Source organism: Sphaeramia orbicularis, chromosome 7, assembly GCF_902148855.1.
Source record: "Sphaeramia orbicularis chromosome 7, fSphaOr1.1, whole genome shotgun sequence".
Lineage (NCBI taxonomy): Eukaryota > Metazoa > Chordata > Actinopteri > Kurtiformes > Apogonidae > Sphaeramia > Sphaeramia orbicularis.
In genome coordinates, this window is record NC_043963.1 from 47,969,338 (window position 1) to 47,990,208 (window position 20,871).

Sequence of the window (20,871 nt, forward strand, 5' to 3'; positions counted from 1 at the left end):
CCTTTGGGCAGAGGTTGCAACTGAGGTTCTAATAGTAGCACAACACAGAATGTACACACACAAGAAATACCACAAGAAAATAGTAATTAAATGAGTGTACATATGTATATATATATATATATATATATATATATATATATATATATATATATATATATATATATGTATGTATATATATATATATATATATATATATATATATATATATATATATATACATATATATATATATATATATATATATATATATATATATATATATATATATATATACACACACATACATACATACATACATACATACATACATACATACATATATAATAGACCTGTAACGGTACACGTACCGAACTGTTTCGGTACACACTTGTTCGGTTAGGTACGCAGCTGTACTGAAACGGCACAGTCTGATGAGAAAAAGAAAAAGGAACGAAAGACGTCATTCGATGCGGAACTTTAAATCCGCGGAAGTTTCACGTGGACATATGGAAGGACGCACACATTGACCCGAAATATGAAATAGCAGTTGATATAAGGTTAAAAAAAAACAACACATATGATGTGAACCTGGAAGGAAGAGACTGAAGACCCTCCACAATCAGTCCAGTCCAGTTTGGATCAGTTCAGGTTCAGGTGAAAGACAACAACAAGGAAAGAGATGTTAATAAGACAGACGTTGTTTGGCCCCTAGGAACTACGGTAGATCTAAAACACTTACACTAGCTCTGTCTGTCTGTCTGTCTATCACGCACGCTGTATAACAGAGGAATAAATAGAATGTTAAAAGTTTGTAAAGTTTCACTTTCGTTTGACGACAGCGTTCATTACGTTAGTTATGGACTGCGCCCCCAGGTATATAACTGTGCGTCCCCCCTACCCCCCGGCTCCAAAAAAAAAAAAGAAAAAATCCTCCCTGCACACAGGCACACACAAATACACACAGTGTCCTAAACAGTTTGTTCTCTGTCCTAAAATAAATAATTTGGTTCATTGTGTTGTCAAAGTTTCTCTTCAGTTTGTTTAAACAGAATACCAGTTTGTCCTTTTGTTAATGTTGCACTTCATGTGGAATTTTTTTGTTATTTTTATGCAGAATGTGAACTGACAGAATTGTGATTAGATTTTTCTTGTTTGTTCAAAACTACCTTTCAGGGAAAAGTGCAATACTAATGTTTAAAATACATTTAGTAATATTAACAATTTATTTTATTTTCTATTTGATTTGTAGCAGCAGAATTATATTATTCCTGTTTTTCTATATTCTATTGTCTCCAAAAACTGGGGGGAAAAATGTTAAAAAATTCATAAATGCATTAATAAACATTTTGAGGGGTTTTCTTTCTTCCTGTACCGAACCGAAAAAAAATGAACCGAGGCTTTGAAAACCGAAAACGTACCGAACCAAAAATTTTGTGTACCGTTACAGGCCTAATATATAACAGGAGTGAAAGAAACGGGCAATACTAGTAGAAACAACAAGTAGCAAAGTAGTAATAGTAAAGTAAAAGTAAGAATACTAAATTGTTAATTATATTATAATATGCATATACTATATACAGGGTGGGGAAGCAAAATTTACAATGAACATTTAGTTGTTTTTTCTCAGCAGGCACTGCGTCAATTGTTTTGAAACCAAACATATATTGATGTCATAATCATACCTAACACTATTATCCATACCTTTTCAGAAACTTTTGCCCATATGAGTAATCAGGAAAGCAAACGTCAAAGAGTGTGTGATTTGCTGAATGCACTTGTCACACCAAAGGAGATTTCAAAAATAGTTGGAGTGTCCATAAAGACTGTTTATAACATGAAGAAGAGAATGACTATGAGCAAAACTATTACGAGAAAGTCTGGAAGATACTATTAAAGAAGAATGGGAGAAGCTGTCACCCGAATATTTGAGGAACACTTGCGCAAGTTTCAGGAAGCGTGTGAAGGCAGTTATTGAGAAAGAAGGAGGACACATAGAATAAAAACATTTTCTATTATGTAAATTTTCTTGTGGCAAATAAATTCTCATGACTTTCAATAAACTAATTGGTCATACACTGTCTTTCAATCCCTGCCTCAAAATATTGTAAATTTTGCTTCCCCACCCTGTATAGTTTAATAATCGCAGGAGAAAAGTTATAATAAAATAATCGTAGTCATAACAATGATATATGTTATGTCACTACTACTACTACTACTAATAATAATAATAATTATAAGCAGCAGTAAGACAACTAAATAACCAACAAGAAAACAAACATTGTACACTGGAATAAACAATAAACAGCACTGCACCACAAAACTGCTTTGTACATTTAATCACTGAATCCAACACTTTTTTTGCCTTTGTTCTTCCACATGCTCTGAGTTTTCACTGAAACTGAGGCTGACGAAACAGCAGGCACGTCCCAGACGAACGAAGCCAAAAAGATTGAGTTTTATTTGGGATATTAGGATACATATCTCTTATCCCTTCCATTTTTTAAGACAGTATCGGCGCCTGCAGATGAAGCAGACACTCAGACTGAGACAGACTTAAGACTTTGAGGCAGTCTGTGATAGACAAAGAAATAGGGAACAGAGAATAAAAGAAACTGTTTGCAGATTCACTTCCCCTCTCAGTGCACAATCTTTTTTTTAAGTTGGTATTGTGATGGGCAGAGTCCAGACACACAGACAAAACTGCACACACAGGCAAAGCTCAAATTGACATGAGCCTATTATGGTTGTCTTCTGTGAAGTGGTGTGTGCAGACACTGCACTGTTATTTCGCTTGATGTCTTTCAGCTGAATGCTCAGGTGCTTCTACTACAGAAAATGTATAATATACAGTGAGCTTTGAGTCTCACTATACAATGAAATTTTTTTGTTATTCAATGAAAGGTTGTGTGTTAGACAAGTTGTTGTGAAATAGCTGACAAGTCTGTGTCTAGTACCGTGAAAGACACATTTCCAAGAAGTATGTATGTCTGCATTTGTGATGTATGAGAATCTGTATTTACTTCCTCAAAGTTAAGAAAGAAAACATGTATATTCACTTCAAAATCATTATTGAAGGGAACTTGATGTTTTATTTCCAAATCATACTCACAGTATCATATTAGTTAAACATCAGAATTACTGGGTTTGAATGCATTGCATCATTGTCAGTTAGATCTGAATATGTCTTAATTGCGTTACCCAGCATGTGAGCCTGGCAGGTGTTTATTTAAACCTGTACAGGAACAGTTGGCTTAAAGTTCCCATTTCCAACCTAAATGATTGCATTACACAAAAGGTATGTTTCTGTGTTTTAGGACAGTTTCCAGAACTACAGTAAGTTGATAAGTAAATTAAACAAACAAGTACTTATCTTTTTTAAGTGACAGTTCTCTTTTGTTTCTCCTCAGGCATTTTTGCACAGAATCAGACAAACGGCAGATGATCAGCAGTGTCTCTCACCTGAACATGTCAAGGTATGACTGATTTTAAACGCCACCTTTTTTTGCCACCTCTTCATGCAGAAGATGTATCCATTGTGAAAATATCAGAACTGGTTGATTTGTGAGCCTCAGATTCTGAGGTATAATACTTATTTTTTTCATTTCCCTTCTTTCCCCTATGTCTTTGCATCTGTGTATCACTTCCTCTCTTTTCCTTCCTCTCTCTTTATCTCTTCCTTCCTCTCAATCTCCTCCTCTTTACCTCATCCATCTGTTTATAGATTCTGTTTTCAAATATTGAGGACATCCTGGAGCTGCACAAAGAGGTATTATCGGCCGTGGAGGCCAGTCTGCAGCCAGAACCCCAGCCCCATCATGCATTGGGACACGTGTTTCTGCAGTTTGTAAGTACTGGGACACGCACATCCATGGGCACGCACGTGGGAACACATGTATGCATGCATGTCATGAGTAAAAAAAAGCCACACACACTCCCTTTTCATGGGCTATCCATAACCACAGATCCAAGAGAAGCGTGCAAAACCTGCTGTGAAAATACTACTTAATTCTTTCTTTCTCACACGCACACGCACACCCCCCTCCCCTCCCATCTCCAGGACTACCCCACATCCCACATACACACTCACACACACACCTCCTCCACACGGCATTTCCTCCCTTCCCAAACAGGCCTGCATCCTGTCAGGAAAAAACCCCTCTCTTTCCCCCCATGTCTCTTTATCAGTTCAGGCGAGTGACTGTCTCTGCCGTCTCCTTCTCTTGCCTATCCACCGTCCAGCCATCCCTCCATCCCATCCATGGATTCCTCTCTGCCCCCCTACCCCCACCTCCTCCCTTTCCCTCTGTTTGAACTCACATAGCCTCAGGGAACAAACAAAGAAGGGTCTGTGTCCAGAGAGGAAGAGATGGTGTGTCCCTCAGTGAAGGGACAATGCTTCTGCTGGTAGCACTCAATCTAAAGCTCCTTCTCTTTCTCTCTGTTTGTCGCCCTCAAATAAACTATCTCCAATACACTTTCACTAAAGCACAGAAATACCTCAGCAAGGGATTCCACCATCTGTGTGCAGAGTCAGCCTCTGTGGAATAGGAGACAGCTTTAGAAGATTCACCGAAAGACAGTAAAAATTCTGTCGCAGGGTCAAAATAATGCAAAATTTGTACTCCTTGCCTTTTTTTCACTGAACTTCACTTTCATCTTTTGATTCTGAACTCAGTGAGAGGCAGGGAAGCAGAAATGATTCATTATCACTAAATAAAATATTATAATTTCCTAAAAATGAAACAAATAGTCTAAGTCAGAAAACAGCACTCCACCAATCCAATGTATGTACTTAAATATATGTATAATTGTATGGAGTTAAAGTAAGCATAAAAGTATTTTGTTTTATAAAATGAAAAAAATGTAAATGTTTTTTAAGGGTGTGCCATTCTGGAAAGTACCTTAAAATCTAATTTAAATCTGCTTTTTCTAAAAATGTCATGTTGTGTAAATTAATCCAACCTATACTTTTATCATTTTACTGTTACACTGAAACATATTTGAGACAGAACAGGTATAGACTTAAATTATTGTGTGTATGTAGTCGTGTGCAACTAGCTATATAGCAAATTGTTTGGCTTTGAACCCCAAAGCACAAAATGGAAGTCTTGAATGGCTCAGAAATGTGATGGGTGAATAGATGAGCTATATGTCATAGTTCCACCCAGCACCCTTTATTGAGAATTCTTTTCAATATTCAGTCACAATTTGGTTAAAACTACTTATGTTTGGGAAATGATCATGGTTTGGGTTAAAAGAGACACTTTCCACAACATTAACAGCATAACTTAACTAGAGACCTTTGCAGTCGGAAAAATCAAATGCAAAAATCACAGAATAACAGACCAATACAACATCTGGGTGGAAAGAGCCACCAGATATGCAGACACCTTTTTGGACTAAACATCACTTGGCATCTTTAAAGTTTTTGTGTTATATGAGGTTCTAGGGTGAAAGTGTTGTTGTTGTTAAACCTCTATGGGCATACAGATACAGATTAACTTTATTGATCACTAGGAGGAAATTAACTTTTTTTCATCAGCTCAATGAAAAGAAAGAAAGAACACCAAACATAAAACAGGACTAAGCAGTCATCAGTACATGTATCATCACACTAAGGTGTTGTAGAGTCTGATGGCAAACAGAACTGCATGGAAATACACACAAAATTGGACCGTGGTATAATTTGCAGTTAAGATAAAGAACATGTTCTGATATCCTATCTGTATTGCCCACTTTGGATTTATTTTAAAAATAAGTGTGTCTGGCACAGTAAAATGCATAATTATGTCTAGAATATCATTTTGGACCATGTTCAGTGATGCATGACTCAGTTGCTGAAGCAAAACAGCACTATTATGCATCTCTAAAATTGATCCCGTGCACTATGATAATGTCTGTAATGCTAAGTATGCAACTCTTTTGTATGAATAGTGACAGGATTTACTCATCTGTAAAGGAGTTCCATTAAAGCAACAAATACTTATGATCATAATAACACACATTTGAAAATAAGACATGTTTAGATGATCAGTTGGGATGCTACATTCACTTCTGCATGTAATGTATAATTTTTAAACCTTTTTAATTTGTCTTAAAATTGAACATCTTGATGTCCTCATAGATTCTAAAGTTTGATATATTTTATGTATAAATATAGTGTGTTCAACATATTTCAAGCAATAGAATCTACAAGGTGGGTGGGCAAGAATGTTATTTTAGATTTTTAAAGTCAAACCTAATGATTTTGTTGTGTTTTCCACCATGATATTCAAATGACTTCAGGTCAAAGGTCATGTCTGGTCATTATATGGAGCTGGATACATATTAAAGGCACTATTTAAGTAATATCTGCATGAATGATATATAAGTGGATCAAATTGCATAAGAGCTTTGATGTGTGTGTGTGTGAAGGAAATATTGCTGGTGCAAGGTGATGGCAAACGAGAGTGAGTTCAGCTGCTGCTGTAGCAGCATCTGGAGGTTTAGATAGTAGTAGAATATCAATATATGGTGTCGAAAGATACATCCTTCTTGGAATCAAAAATTCAACTATTTCTGAGTAAGTCTATGAAAGTGGGTCAGGTAGGTACAGAAAGGAGACCAACTGTTTGTGATTGAAAGGAATCTTTAGTTAGTGTCAGAGCAGCCGAGTCAAATCCGTTACAGTCCAATAGGTTGAGCGTACACAGATCTGTTCCATATTCACATATATTTGCCATTTGGCAAAAAATTCATTTGAGCATTTTATAAAAAAATGCAAACACTGAAAAATATATTTAAATTATTAAATTTCAAAGACAACTGACCTTAGATAGTATTTCAGTGTGTTTTCTTGGTGGAAATTTATCTCACAACAAGTAAAATGTGATCAAGCCACTGTTGCCATCTGTCCACATCATGAAATAGAGGGTTATGTCTATGGCTGAAATTCAACCTGCTCACCTTTTTATGATCTGGATCACTCAGCTGTAGCAAAATGACCCGATCAATGACAGTCCCTCCACTAGTTGCTTGTTGATTGACTGACAGTGAGGCTTATCTCTGGATAGCATCTGAATTGGCTCATCAAAATGTACCCTCACATATGTGCAAGGCGTCACGGTCATTCAGTCTGTCAGGCCGAGTGTCAGGGCGGAGAATTGATTACTGGAGATCTCCATGGTTCATCCACCTGTGTTCACACTGAGAGATGCAGAGGTCAGACTGGATGAGAAATAAGGGATACTGGGGTTCAGAGATTAATGACTGAAATGTTTGGTAGAAGGCTTTGTCTGTTAGTAATTATACTAAATAACAAGAAACAAAGCTTCATTGCTCAGCCCAGTATATAACTAGTACATATATCAGTTTCAGTTTATGATAACCAAATAATCCCAAATATTAGCAATACCAGCATCACAAAAAGTGACATTTTGCATCAATAGATGTTAGTAAAAGTACACTTATTTTAATATCTTACTATATAGTAGAGCTGAAACAATTGTCTCAAATCGATTAAAACAATTCTCTGATTATAATTTTCCTGAATCAAGATTTGTTTCCTTAATTTCACTCCTGCTAAACATTGGTTCCACTGTTTTGTTTCACATGGACACTTTATTGTGATGCATATGATGCAAGGATCAACACAAACAACATGGAGCGTAGCTCAGAAGAGACGAGGACAAAAAGACAGAAAATGTCTATATTTTCACTTTTCTTAATTGGAACCATCACTTACTCCTTAAAAATATTTGACTTTATTTTTTCAGTTGTATGTTAGTTCCATCTTAAGTTGTTAGTAAGTTGTATCCAAATGTGTTAAAGACTGCAGTGCACATATTGCTTGTAGATGTCACATGTTGTTGTTTCATCTGGTTCTGGAATAAAGGACAAGTTGTTTGTCATTTTCAGACATGTCTGATTCACATTTTTACTGTTCAAATAATCATTTAATTGAGTCAAATTGAATAAAATAAGCGACAGAGTAATTGATTACAAAAATAATCAGTAGCCGCAGGTCTACTATACAGTATAGTATGTTAAAATGCATGAATACAGACTAGATAAAATGTTTGTTCTTTATTTGTTTCATTGGTTATTCATTGAATGTCAGTGTCTCATTTGGGTTCTTCAAATCCAAGCTCTACTCAGTTTATACAAGTGAATAAAAAATGTATTATATGAAAACAATATATATATGTATAAAGTTCACCATGTCTTTGTTGATGGCTAACTTAAAGGGTCAGGATACCAATACATTGTACTTTTTTTCTCCTCAACACAACAATATATTCATTCTACTTCCAAGTCAAACTTCATTAGCACAGCATCACACTGACTGACATGGTCTGTTATTAAAATGACCTCTGGCACTGTAGTTGAGTTTTCCAAATACACTACCTTACAGCTGTAAACATAGGCAGAGAAAGGACAGTCTGCTGTTGACAGATGTTCTCAACAAATAAAATATTTATTCCTATTTTCCAACACCTACATGGCCTCACAGTTCACAAAATACCAAACCCATAGAAAAATAACAATAAACAATGGACTTGAGGCATAGATGCAGAAGGGAAGTTCAGAGGTGAACAACAGATTGGACCTCATTACATCCAGCCCAGTCCTTAAAATAAATAACCAAATGTCCACATGATCCATAAATGTATTCATGTGTTCATTGTTAGTGTATTTAATTTATTATCAGTGAAAGAAGTAACTTTTGAAATATAGTAATACTAATTTATGGAAGTTTATTCTATTCATTAAAGAAGAAAAATTAGAGACTTTGTCTTATAATTTTGGGAAACGATCTCTGAGTTTTGAGAATCTATCGTGTAATTATAAAATATTCAGTTATTACTCATAATCATCTGTAATTAAACATAAAGGATATTCTAATTACGAGCAAAATTATGATGAGTTGTCAGTGAAAATGATTGGTTACAGCTGGTTGGTTAAAAATGCATAGAATAAAATTGTATTGATAGAAAATAGAAAATCCGATAAAATTACATATTGGTGAAAAATATTAACTGGTATTGTTTGACTAATTTATTTAAGGCTACCTTAATAATTAACGTGAATAAGATTGGTTTAGACAAACGCACATTCAATCATTGTGCGCGTTTCTCTGATGATGTGTGTGTCACTGTGTTTGTATGTCCCTCTCTTGAAGTAGTTATACACGCGCACACACACACACACACACACACACCAGTTTTGTTTGTGCATATCCATTACACTTCCCTCTCCAGACCATGACCTTTGTCTCCTTCAACACCAACGGTCTCTCAGCCAATCACACGTCCCCGTCTGTGCCCTCCAGCCGTAGCCCTTGACCTCGACCGGAGGTCAACACCATGACTGGGATTTGATTAACCCCCCGCATTGTTCTTTGAGTCTGTCTGCCACTCACAGTTAGGGAAGAAAATGGGAAGATTCATTACTATTCAAAGTCAGATGTTGCCAAGATGGTCTGGGAGGCTGCATATATAGAAAAAAAAAGTCTTTTTTTTTTTTTTTTTTTAATTAAAATAACCAGGACAAGGCTCTATAGAACTATGTCTTCAACAACATTTTGCAATGGACAGAATTAAGAATGTTGTTTCTTTGTCAGTATCAAAGCATATTAAGCTAGAGCTGCAAGTATTGATTATTTTTGTAATCAGTTATACTATCAATAATTTTCTGCAATTTGATTCGATTAAATGATCATTTGAATAGGAGGAAAAAAAGCAAAAATATGAAAAAGATATGTCTGAAACTAACTTTATTCATGAACTAGCTGAAACAATGACCACAAAAAGTATAAAAGTAAAAAGATATATAAAAATATCTATATAGAAATAACAATAACAACAATAGTACAAAAGTATATATAAAATATCTACAGATACAACAACTTAAGATGGAACTAACAGACAACTAAAATAAAATAAAGCCCAATATTTTTAAGGAGTAAAAGATGGTTCCAATTTAGAAAAGTGAACATATAGACATTGTCTGTCTTTTTGTCCTGATCTCCTCTGAGCTACACACCATATTGTTTGTGTTGATCCTGGTGTCATGCGCACCACAATAAGCATCTGTGTGAAACACAACAGCGGAACCAATGTTTAACAGCAGCGAAATTAAGGAAATAAAGCTTGATTCAGGAAAACTATAAGAGAATAAATGTTTTAATTCTTCAAAAAATCATGGGAAGGAATGCTTGTAGGGCCCAAAAAAGAGTTTGTTCAAGGTGCTCTTTGGAAAAAGGGATTCATAAAGTAGATGACAAATAGGATGAAAAGTCCAAGGCATTAACTTTAAGCATTAAAATGTTTTTATTCTCAAGGCATGGTCATGTGTAGACCTTAAAAAATAATAAAAAAAGTTATCTCAAAGAGAATGCCTTGGACTTTTCTTCCTGTTTGTCAAGTTTTTTAATTGTTTTGAGTCAATTCATCGATCGTTTCATTGTTTCAGCTCTAAATTAAGCATTCTACTCCTTCAATTACATAGTAAATTGTACTGAATTGGACCAAAGTCACTCCTTTCATGGGGTTATTCACACTCTGCAAACGAGAAAGTGATCTGATGTTAGAGGAGGAATCAGAGACTTCAATATTTGCTCTGTGTCTTTGAGTCTATGTATGTGCACTGTTCAAGAAGTAACAGTCATGTCATTATGCACTTTCTGAACTACACCCATTATGCTTTGACCTGATGTGATTCCTCAGTGTGAGACACTACGCTCTCTCATCTAGCCTCAGGAATAACATACCAGTGATGAAGAATTCAAATAAAGATGTATGTTTATCAAAAGGACAACTAAAGTCTTTGAGTTATTTTGGGCATAAGTAATGTCTTTCAGAGCAAGCATAATGTCTAAGATTGACCTGTTGGAAATTAAAAGTTCACATTTCTGCCAAGCTAAGACATATAAGCTGTTTTAGGCGTGCATGAAGGAGTGTATACAGTAATTATTGTCAAATAAGGAAAGCTAAAATCATTTTGGTTACTACAGGTAAACATAGCTGCAAAAAGCCATGCTGTTTCTCTGAGTTAGAGGGTTCATTTGCAGGTGGTGGTTGGAGCTGAAAAGGTTATTTCAGGTTCAGATACAAGTGTTAAGTGATGCACATTAGCAAGATATACATACAAACACTGTGTATGTGATAGTGATATGACTGATGAAGTGTACTGTCATCATCATTGCCATATGAACATGCACACATCACAAAAAGACTGCATCAAACATAATTTTATTCACATGATTTGACCTATCAGATGAAGCCACATCTAGCTGTCAGTGTCCTATGAAACAACATTGCAAACATTGTTAAAAATCCACATATTCCCATCAGAAGCACTCATGTTCATGTTTCCAGATGATGTTCGTTGTGTTGTGGACACAATAAAACCACTCCTAAGTTCACTGTCACACAACTCACTGTGTGTTTTTGATTAAGAGTTGTGACTGTTCTGTTAACAGAGCGGTCTTGTTGGTATGAATGGGGTAGGTTTTATGACAGTGTGTGACTTTGAGTGGTAAAGCCCCTTTTCTAAATAGGACTATGCTAATTGAAATTCTGTTACCAGAATAGAAACCTCTGCCTTTAAGGAAAAATAATGAATTATGTTAAACTTGTTTTCGAGCACATGAGGAAATGGATGCTCTAGACCATGGATGTCAAGCTCATTTTAGTTCAGGGGCCACATTTTGACCTCCAACAGGCCGGATCAGTAAAATAATAGTGTAATAACTCATAAATAATGACAACTTCAAATTCTTTACCTTTGCTTTAGTGCAAAAACAAAAAAAAATTGCAGTATGGAAATTTTTACATTTGCAAACCATCCTTTTACCATAAAATATAAATAACCTGAACATCCATGAACACCCTGAAATTTCTTAAGAGGAATAATTACAATTTTAACAGTATTATACCTTATATATCACATACACATGTGCCTTATAATTTACAGATTTCAGTTGATCTACAAAGACGCAAAACATTTAGTAAAAGGCAACTGGAACTGAAAAATGTAGCATTTAACTTTATGATCAAAACAACCTCTCAAGACTCAGTGACACCCTTGACTGTCAATATCTTCTGTGTAATTTGTGCACTTTGTAAATTCACCCTGTGGGCCAGATTGAACCCTTTGTAGGCCTGGTTTTGACCCGCAGGCCACATGTTTGACACCTCTGCTCTAGACCCTGAAAAATAAGAACTTACATACAAATTTTACATATATAAGATAACCTATAAAGACATCAACATTGAAAGTAGCCCTTGAAAATGTGAGGGTTTTTCCACTGTGGTCAGCACTCTAAAGATAAAAACACACTAATGTCACACCTGCTCTTATAGGTCAGAACATGAAAATGTCACGTACAGTCTTAAAAAGCCATACCTGGTCCTAAAGGTAAAAACATGCAGATGTCACACTGTCTTGAAGGTAAAAATACTCCTGTGTTGTGTTGGGTCTTATCAGGTTAACGGACCAAGATGGTACATGCACATTTACAAGCCATAGCTATCTGTGTAGTGTATTAACTAAGTTTGACAGTATCTGGGGTTTCACACCATATGCTGGCCCAGCTGTTGCTCCCAGTGGTGCTTTGGACTGGAATCCCCTCACCAAATGTGGCTTTGGGTGTGTTTGTGTTCCAGCCTGCCTGTGTGGTAAAAGCTGCCCACTGATTACATTGTGCTGCTCACTTGTGTTACACATGTATAAACGACTTCCAGCTTTCTCTGGAAAGGGGGGGCGGGGAGGTGTAGTTTAGAGCAAAGGCACGGGGTTCTATATAAAGACCCTGTTAGCTTTGTCAAGCCACTCCTGTCACCACATCTGGGCTACCATGCAACACCTAAACTCTGTAGTTGAATGAATGTGTGCAGGAGTAGAAGAACAACAAGCGTTATTCTTCTGCACATCCGTTGCTTGACAGGATGCTGACTTAATTATGATTTTTATTGTTTAAAGCAGTACTCAATAATCAGATATTCTCAAAGCCTCCCCTGGAATCAGCTGTTTTGTTGAAAAAAGTAAAAATAATAAAAGCATTCCATGCTCTGAAACAGTGTGCACATCTGTAGTCATTGGTAAATTGAACAGATTAGTATTATTACTTGCATTAGTATTATGGTGGTTAAATTATGTTGAATTTAGTTTTACAGTGCATAGGAAGTTTTATGTTTATTTTGAGAGATTCACTGTTTTAGTTGAGTTTTTATTTAGTTTTAGTGTTGAGTTTTCAGCTTCAGAAAGACATTCAAACTCTGTGTCATTTTGCAACCTGAGGTCAGTGTTACACTACAACTCCCAGGGTGCATTTTAAAAATCAATAATCTAATCCCAAGATTCAAATTCTTCTGTTCCTTCAAAGTGTAGTCATGTTATAATAATACTTTTTAGCAGCAGTTTGATGCCCTAGTAACTCACACTAAGGCTAATGGGCATTGTAGTATACAATGTCACTCAATTATTTCAAATGACACTTCCTTTACATGACCTGAGTTTTATAGCTTTGTTAATTTTTCATTAGTCTTTCACTTGGGTTTAGAATTTTCAGTGAGTATCCCACATGTTGGTGACGTTTAAATTTTTTACAATGGAAGGACATTTGTTATTCCTTTGTAGTATTCTATCAAGCCAACTTTAGAGGCAAAGCCCTCAGGCAGTATTTTGGTTAAGGTTAAAAGCGGTGTCCGAGCACCTGCAGTTTTGGATTTCACTTACGAGGCTGTTTCAGATGACAGTTTCAGTTTCTGGACCTCAAGCACCAGCTCCCTCTGTGCACATGGTTTCACATCCCAACTACCCCCTAGCATAGTTAAACATAATACAATGGGCTTAAATAAGCTCCAGGGTGTAAATTCAACTGCAGCTGTGGTGCAGTGTGTACATTGTTGCCTACAGTATACTGCATGAATAATGCATTTCAGATTATTCAAAGGCAGAGGTGTTGGTTTACGTATTGTAAAAGAAAAATAAGTGGCAGCTCAACAAAAGCAAGCTTTTTTTCAAGCAGTAGCCTTGTTTTGTCTCAGTGCACAGTATGTGCACTGTGTCTCTTAGGAGAAAGAGGAAGTGTTGTGTATCAGCAGTGTGTGTCAACAGTGCTGTTTATGTATTTCCAGTATGATGTAGAATACTCTGAAAACAAGAAGTGGGACAAATGATGTCAATGAAAACTAGCACAAAACTGATCGAAGACCTTTACAACAGTCTGTAATTTCTAAGAGGTTTTTGTGTCATTATTATTGCATTCATTATAGCCTGGCATAAATGTGTCCACTCTTGCTAATGATAATTGCTGTGGAAGTGCTCTTATCCACTTCGTTCCTTTGCTAGAATACAACTGAGTCCCATTAGACTGATGTAACTGCAGGCTTTTCTGCAGCTTCTGCTTTGTACTGTCAATTTTTTCTCCGCTAGTTATCTCTATGGATTCTTCAAGGCTGCAAATTAGCCTGTAATACACTGTATGCTATCAAGTCCCTGGTCTGACCCGTACTTGTCTTCTGTTTTTCAGAAGGAGAGCTTCTCAGTATATGGCGAGTACTGCAGCAACCATGAGAAGGCTTTGCGCCTTCTTATGGAGCTTAACAAGATCCCCAACATCAGGACCTTCCTACTGGTAAGACGTACCACCTTCATTAACATATTTGTGCTGCTTCCCCACTAGTGTTGGGGTAGTTACTTTTAAAAAGTTACTTTTGCTTGTTATTCGTTACGTCTTTAAAAAGTTATCCATTACTTAACTTAGTTGCCCTCTATAGAGAGTAACATTGGACAACTATAGGCTTCAACACCACCACTAAGCCCTATCAAACAATATAAATAATATAACCTTGATACATCTTATGAGCATATAGGTGAACACAAAATACAGGGTGTATCATTTTTTGTCCAACTCTTGTTTAGTTACCTAGTGAAATGAGATGAAATGAGAGCCTGTGACTATTGCACAGGTGCAGCTGTTTCACTACAGAATGACTACCAGATGTTTACATAGAAAATAATGCATTTGCGCATGCCCGATGGTTTGGAGCATGCACATAATTCTTGGGGTGTAAAAAAAAATTGGGGGGAAAAATTGTATGTGACACTTGTCAGATCTGTTCCTAAGAAACGGAACATTGTGCTGAATTGAAAAAGGAACTACGTTTCATGACCAAATTTTCAATAGTAACACGTTACACAACTTTTTACCTGGAAAAAAGTAGCTCTGTTACTGTAGCGCGTTACACACAACACTGTTCCCCACCTTCACCAAAATCACCAAAATCCTCCTTCCTCTTTCCACTGTATCTTTTACTTCCTTTACTTTTTTTTTTTATCAAGAAAAATGTCTTTTTTCATTATTTGATGTCACAACTATTATTTGCCTGTGTCCTTACAAGGACTTCAGTATTCTGGGTAAAGTTCTTTTTTTTTTTTTTTTTTTTTTTTTTTTTTGTAGAATCCTGATTTGTGTTTGCATTTGTAAACATTAAGAGGTAATTTCAGAAACCTGGATCAGTTCTTATGCTGGTTTGGAGAAAGTCAATCATAAAAGCTTAAACACACGGGGAAAAAAATAACAGAAAGCAAAAACAGTGGTGGAAACAAAGTCTGTCTCTTTTGAAGTTAAAAAATCAGACTGGTCTTTACACAATGAAACTAATATAGTAGGCAGTAGAGGTAGGTAAACCATCAACCTGCAAGTCTGTAGTAAAAGATGACAGGATTCATATAGCCATATATCAGAACCATAGAAGTTTGATGAAGAAACTTTACAGTTTTACCAAATTTTTGGTAAACATGCTGTCACTGTCCACTAGTGATATTGCAAGCACTTTCCCCATCCCTCTTGTCACCTCTTGCTGGCTTTAACCCTTAAAGACCCACAACTATTTTTGTCACAACTTCCAATTTCAGTGATTTATCACCATTTATTATAACATTATCCTCTGCATTTTTTTATGCAAAATCATGTATTTTCCTGTATTTAACTTACTGATCATGTAGATAGTCAGGACACTCAACTGAAATTCAAAGGTTATTATATCAAAATAGAGAAAACTGAAGTAAAAGGAACTTTTTCAGCAAAGATATCAATTACTGGACATAAAAACAAGTGTCTCCATCCACTGTCATTTGTCAAACTCCACGGGTTTTACTGGTGAGTCAATGTTGTTGAAGATGACTGTTTCCACATTCACTGGGGAGCCTCTGAATGCCCAAATGGGTCATATCTGATGACCATGAAAATATGACAAACTGCATTTTTCTTCAAGTATGTACATGTATTGATAGGACTGGTGGATCAACAGGTATTAAATATTTTAGATCAGTAGATGGCTTGGGTCGGTGGTGGATGCTTGGGTCTTTATGGGTTATTGCTGTGCTGTGTTGCACACATTCCAGGGTAGCCAGGATATTAGTATTTATCCTTTATGTAGGGATATAGACTATCCAGATTTCAGGTTTGTGCAATGTAAAAGCTATATTCTCAGTATGTAAACACAATTATTTTCTCTAGCACTCACTCATAACCTTGATGTCTTTTTCAGCATCTTCTGTTGCCCTACATATTGTTCCTCCCCTGAGTGTTATTTCTTCCTCTGTTGTCTATCCACCCCTTTTCCTTCCACATTGTCACCTCTGTTTCCATGTTAACACTTGAATAAAGGACAGAAACCCTAACAAGGTCAAAGGGTTCTTCCTGTCCGGACAGGATGCAGTAGTGTTTCCGCCGCCAGCTGTTTCCACCTTTTAACACCCAAACCTTTGGGCCCTATACAATGAACTCAGAACAATGACGTGGCCCTTTGAGCGGGGTCCTGACTGTTGCAGACTCCGGGCCAGCCAGCTGTGGAGTGTTGGCAGCCTTTTTGGGATTGGCTGTGAGATCTGAGCAGCCTGTATTTGTCACTGCCTGATGCTTTGCTTCCATGGCATTATTCTGACCAACAAAAGTGGAAAGAGTGGGATTGCAGTGATGCTGTGTATGCTGGGGTTTTTTGCTTCCCTTGGCTCAGTCATGCAGTAGTTAATTGGTTAGGTCTTATGTGACACTGATGCTTCCAAAATAAAACCTCGACACAACATCTGGTTCTGTATTAAAGCAATTGTCAGACCTGCTCAGTGTAACGTCAAATACTGGGCTGACTCCTGTGTTTTGTGTAGCAACAATCCTCAAAATAGAAACTGGACAGATGAACTAAACACTTGGTAAAACACAAAGCAGTGTCTTTCAGATATGTTTATGAATTTATAAAACAGTTTTTTTTTAAGAAGAGCAAAGGGGAAAGAAAGAAACAATTTTAGTTGCCTCAAGGGATGACTGTCGCAAATCATGGACATAGTAATTAATTGCAGTGTGATACAAGCTGCCGTTGGCTTCTTTTCCACTGTGTTAAGTTCAAGTGTAGTTTTTCCCAGATTAAACCATTTCCATATTAATTGAATCACACAAAAAAGCAGGCTGCTGAAATTATACGTAGAAATGGAGTGTTAATTGTGTTGGAAGAGGAGGGAGGAGTGAAGTGGAAGCGAAAGGAGGTCAGAGTGAAGAGCAGAGGGAATTCTGAGTTTAAGCTGGAACATTACAAATAAGCAGAAGATGAGAGAAGAAGGGGAGGAGGAAGCCAGGGAGGATTTAGATGGCAACTGGGGTGCAAGAGAGTGCGAGAAATGAGAGATGAATAGACCAGGAATCTGCGGAATTCCAAAGTTTTGTAATCATGATCTGCATTTTTGCTTCTCATTTTTCCATTAGAAGTGCTACACTAACACCCCCCATGCACATACACAATTCTCTCGTGCTCAGAGTTGAAAGGAGTTGCCATATGATTATAATCCTCCAAACTGATCTCCTGCCTTCTTTCCCCCAGGAGAACTCTCAAGTGGTTTATCTGCATGGCTGCTTTTGATCTTTCATCCCATCCCATGAGCTCATAGCACTCTGACAGGCTGCGTTCCTTCAAAAAATACAAGGGATAGAGAAACCATGACTGTAAATGTAGCCCCCCACTTCAGAAGAAAACCCCTCCTTTCAGCTGGTTATGGGGGGCAGCCACTAAAAGCCCAAATCTTCTTGGGAATGAAGGGGCATTATGGAGGTTTCTCAGCGATCCTCTTTTTGAAGGAGTAGCTATTTTCAGAGGAATTTCTCTGACACAGAAGAAGAATTGTAGTATGATATAGATATAACCATGGAGTTTTGTTTTAAATGACACTGAATGAAATCTTTTTGCATCAAGGAGAGGAAGAATAATCATTGTATGAAGATAAGTAACATACATATCATGTAAATCAAAATATAAAAGCATGACACACAAGCTAAATGGTTCAGTGTATATGTAAAGTATGGGCTTAATGACCACATCCTGTAACCAAAGTTGAATTTATTATGTTCAGTTTGTAGTCATTTATTATGTTTATTGTTTCGTATGAGTTTTATCTGTGGTTTAAAGGTTCAGTATGGAAGATTCATGTGTGCTTGGTGCTTACATGAAGTTTGCATAGAAGTTTATGTTTTACAGGGAGCTGGTCATACATTGACATCAGCTAACTCCATTTTGTGAACTATCCCTTTTGCCTACACCCATGACAACCATGAATTAAATAGAATAGAATAGAATAGAATAGAATAGAATAGAATAGAATAGAATAGAATAGAATAGACTTTATTTGCCATTTGCACAGATACATTGCAGTAGTACGTTAGAATTCTTGTGCGTTTCCCTGAGTCAAGGAATCCAAAAAAAGACATGAACAAAAACAGAAACAAAACATAAACACAGCTAAAACATAAAAACAGTTATTTCACAGACAGACTCAAATACACACTTGTAAAACAGAGTACTCTATCAGAAAATAAATAGATAAATAAAAGTACTGGGAGGTAAAAACACGTTATTGCACATTTGGCAATATATTGATATATCAGAGCTCATTGATACTCCAGTTTTTTGGCCCTCAGGGTGATACCTCCCTAATGCTTATGGTCACTCCTGAGCTTTTGACTAGGTGCATTTCCATAAATGGCTTGCTTGCTTGCTTGAGGTGCATTTTACATTTTTCCTTCATATTCATTTGCCATTTTATGGAAACACAACTAGTGGTGTTTGTTCCTCTAATGCTGCAGCGGTTAATGAGGCACACAGCACAGACTCTTGACATAAGCTTCATTTTAGCACAGAAGCACTTGTAAATCTTACATGCTGAGCCTTTAAATTTCGGATAAAACTGGTGTAAAACACCAAGTAAATATAACTTTGGTGACAGGATGTGGTCACATTACGATTTTTCCCACCATCTATGGTATTTGTGGTGAGTTGTCTAAACCAAAAACTGTGTACAGATGGGACAAGTTACAGTATTGTTTAAAGGCAGAAAAGTTAGAATAGTGAAAGTCACAGTTGCAGTAGATTGTTAACCAGTTACAAAAAACAATACATTTCTCAATTTAAAGACTTAAAATGTTATCATAATAATCACAAATTGAATGACAGATTTTTGATATAAAGAAATTCTTAGAAACCCAAAAAACAACCAGACACATAAATAGTGTTTCAGGAGCATCAAAACCATTAGTTCACACATGCCTTATTTACGTTTTCAGTTGATGAAAGACATGTCTCCATCACAAAACTTAACAATTTATTTTTAAATGAAGTAGTCATTTGGACAGTTTACCACATATAAAGCTTTGTTTATTTTACTGCACCTGTCACAGGTCTGCAGACAGTGTCTTAAAGAAAATAAAAACAGCTCCTTTTCTAACACAGGGGCTTTTACTTACCAGGAACTTTTGAAAAAACTTTGGTCTGTTTTCACTGAAATTACCAGGGTAGAAAAACTTCTGCTTGATACTAACCTTTCCTTAAAAAAAGTTCCTAGTAAAAGTTGGGACTTTTTAGATTCTACGGAATTCTCGAGGGGCGGGGCTGTGTGCTAAAGAACGCTGATTGTTTAAAGTCGCTCTTTTGAGCATTTTTGACCCAAACTGAGCTGAGTGTATTCATCTTGTTCCTACGAATGTATTGCAGTCATCAGTCTGTCCATCCAAATACACTAAAGACCACATTCAGCAAATACACATAAAAGAGCCTGGACCTTGTTGAATGCATGCCGAACACTCAAAAGAAACTTAGTGGGACTTGGAGTCAGTGACTCAGAACGACCAAGCCTCATTTGAATACATTTTCAGGAACTTTGAAGTGTGGTGGAAACGCAAAGCACAGATTACCTGGAACTCTTTTACCTACGTAAATAAATTCTTGGTAATAAAAGTTCCTGGGAATCTGGTGGAAAAGGGGCTCAAAATAGTCAGTTAACGTCTGGTTTATTGCTGAAAGAACCCTTGAGAAACAACAAACAATGAAAACAGCTCTACAAACGTTTTCCAAGCAGATGCAGTTTCCAAAGTATGTCAATATTGAAAACATTTGAATAGAGTTTTGTATTTGGTAAATTAACCACTTTGAAAGAAGGTAAGATCATAAAAAGGCATCCGATTAAAATAATTTGAAAAGTGTTTTTCAGATGATATATCAAATCATATTTTTCTTGCTCTTGCTAATTTATCTTCTCTTTCACATTCATTCATCCTCTGGATTAAAAAACATGAATTTTATAGTTCCTAATACAATGATATCAGATACTTTGTATTCAGTTCCTCATATTTACTGTTACTGTGAGTGTCACTGTTCATCTCACTTCAGGCAGAATCTCATTTAATGTGTGTAATTGTAAACTGGCGGGTAACAGTGTTTGTTTGCCTTTCTTTTTCAGCACTGTATGCTACTAGGAGGGAAGAAAAGCACAGATATTCCTCTGGAGGGCTACCTACTCACCCCCATTCAGAGGATCTGCAAGTACCCTCTGCTCCTGAAGGTGTGTTCACCATAACAGAAGCTC

At 36.5% G+C, this 20,871-nt stretch overlaps 1 protein-coding gene across 3 annotated transcripts in view; it reads left to right on the plus strand.

Annotated features, from left to right (window-relative positions):
• Positions 1-20,871, plus strand: part of prex1 (phosphatidylinositol-3,4,5-trisphosphate-dependent Rac exchange factor 1) — a 119,661-nt gene that overhangs the window by 22,851 nt on the left and 75,939 nt on the right. For all 3 annotated transcript variants that reach the window (XM_030139134.1, XM_030139131.1, XM_030139132.1), the window contains exons 2-5: positions 3,387-3,452; positions 3,701-3,823; positions 14,495-14,599; positions 20,746-20,847. In XM_030139134.1, the coding sequence (XP_029994994.1) occupies positions 3,387-3,452; positions 3,701-3,823; positions 14,495-14,599; positions 20,746-20,847 (396 nt within the window). The remainder of the gene's footprint in view (positions 1-3,386; positions 3,453-3,700; positions 3,824-14,494; positions 14,600-20,745; positions 20,848-20,871) is intronic.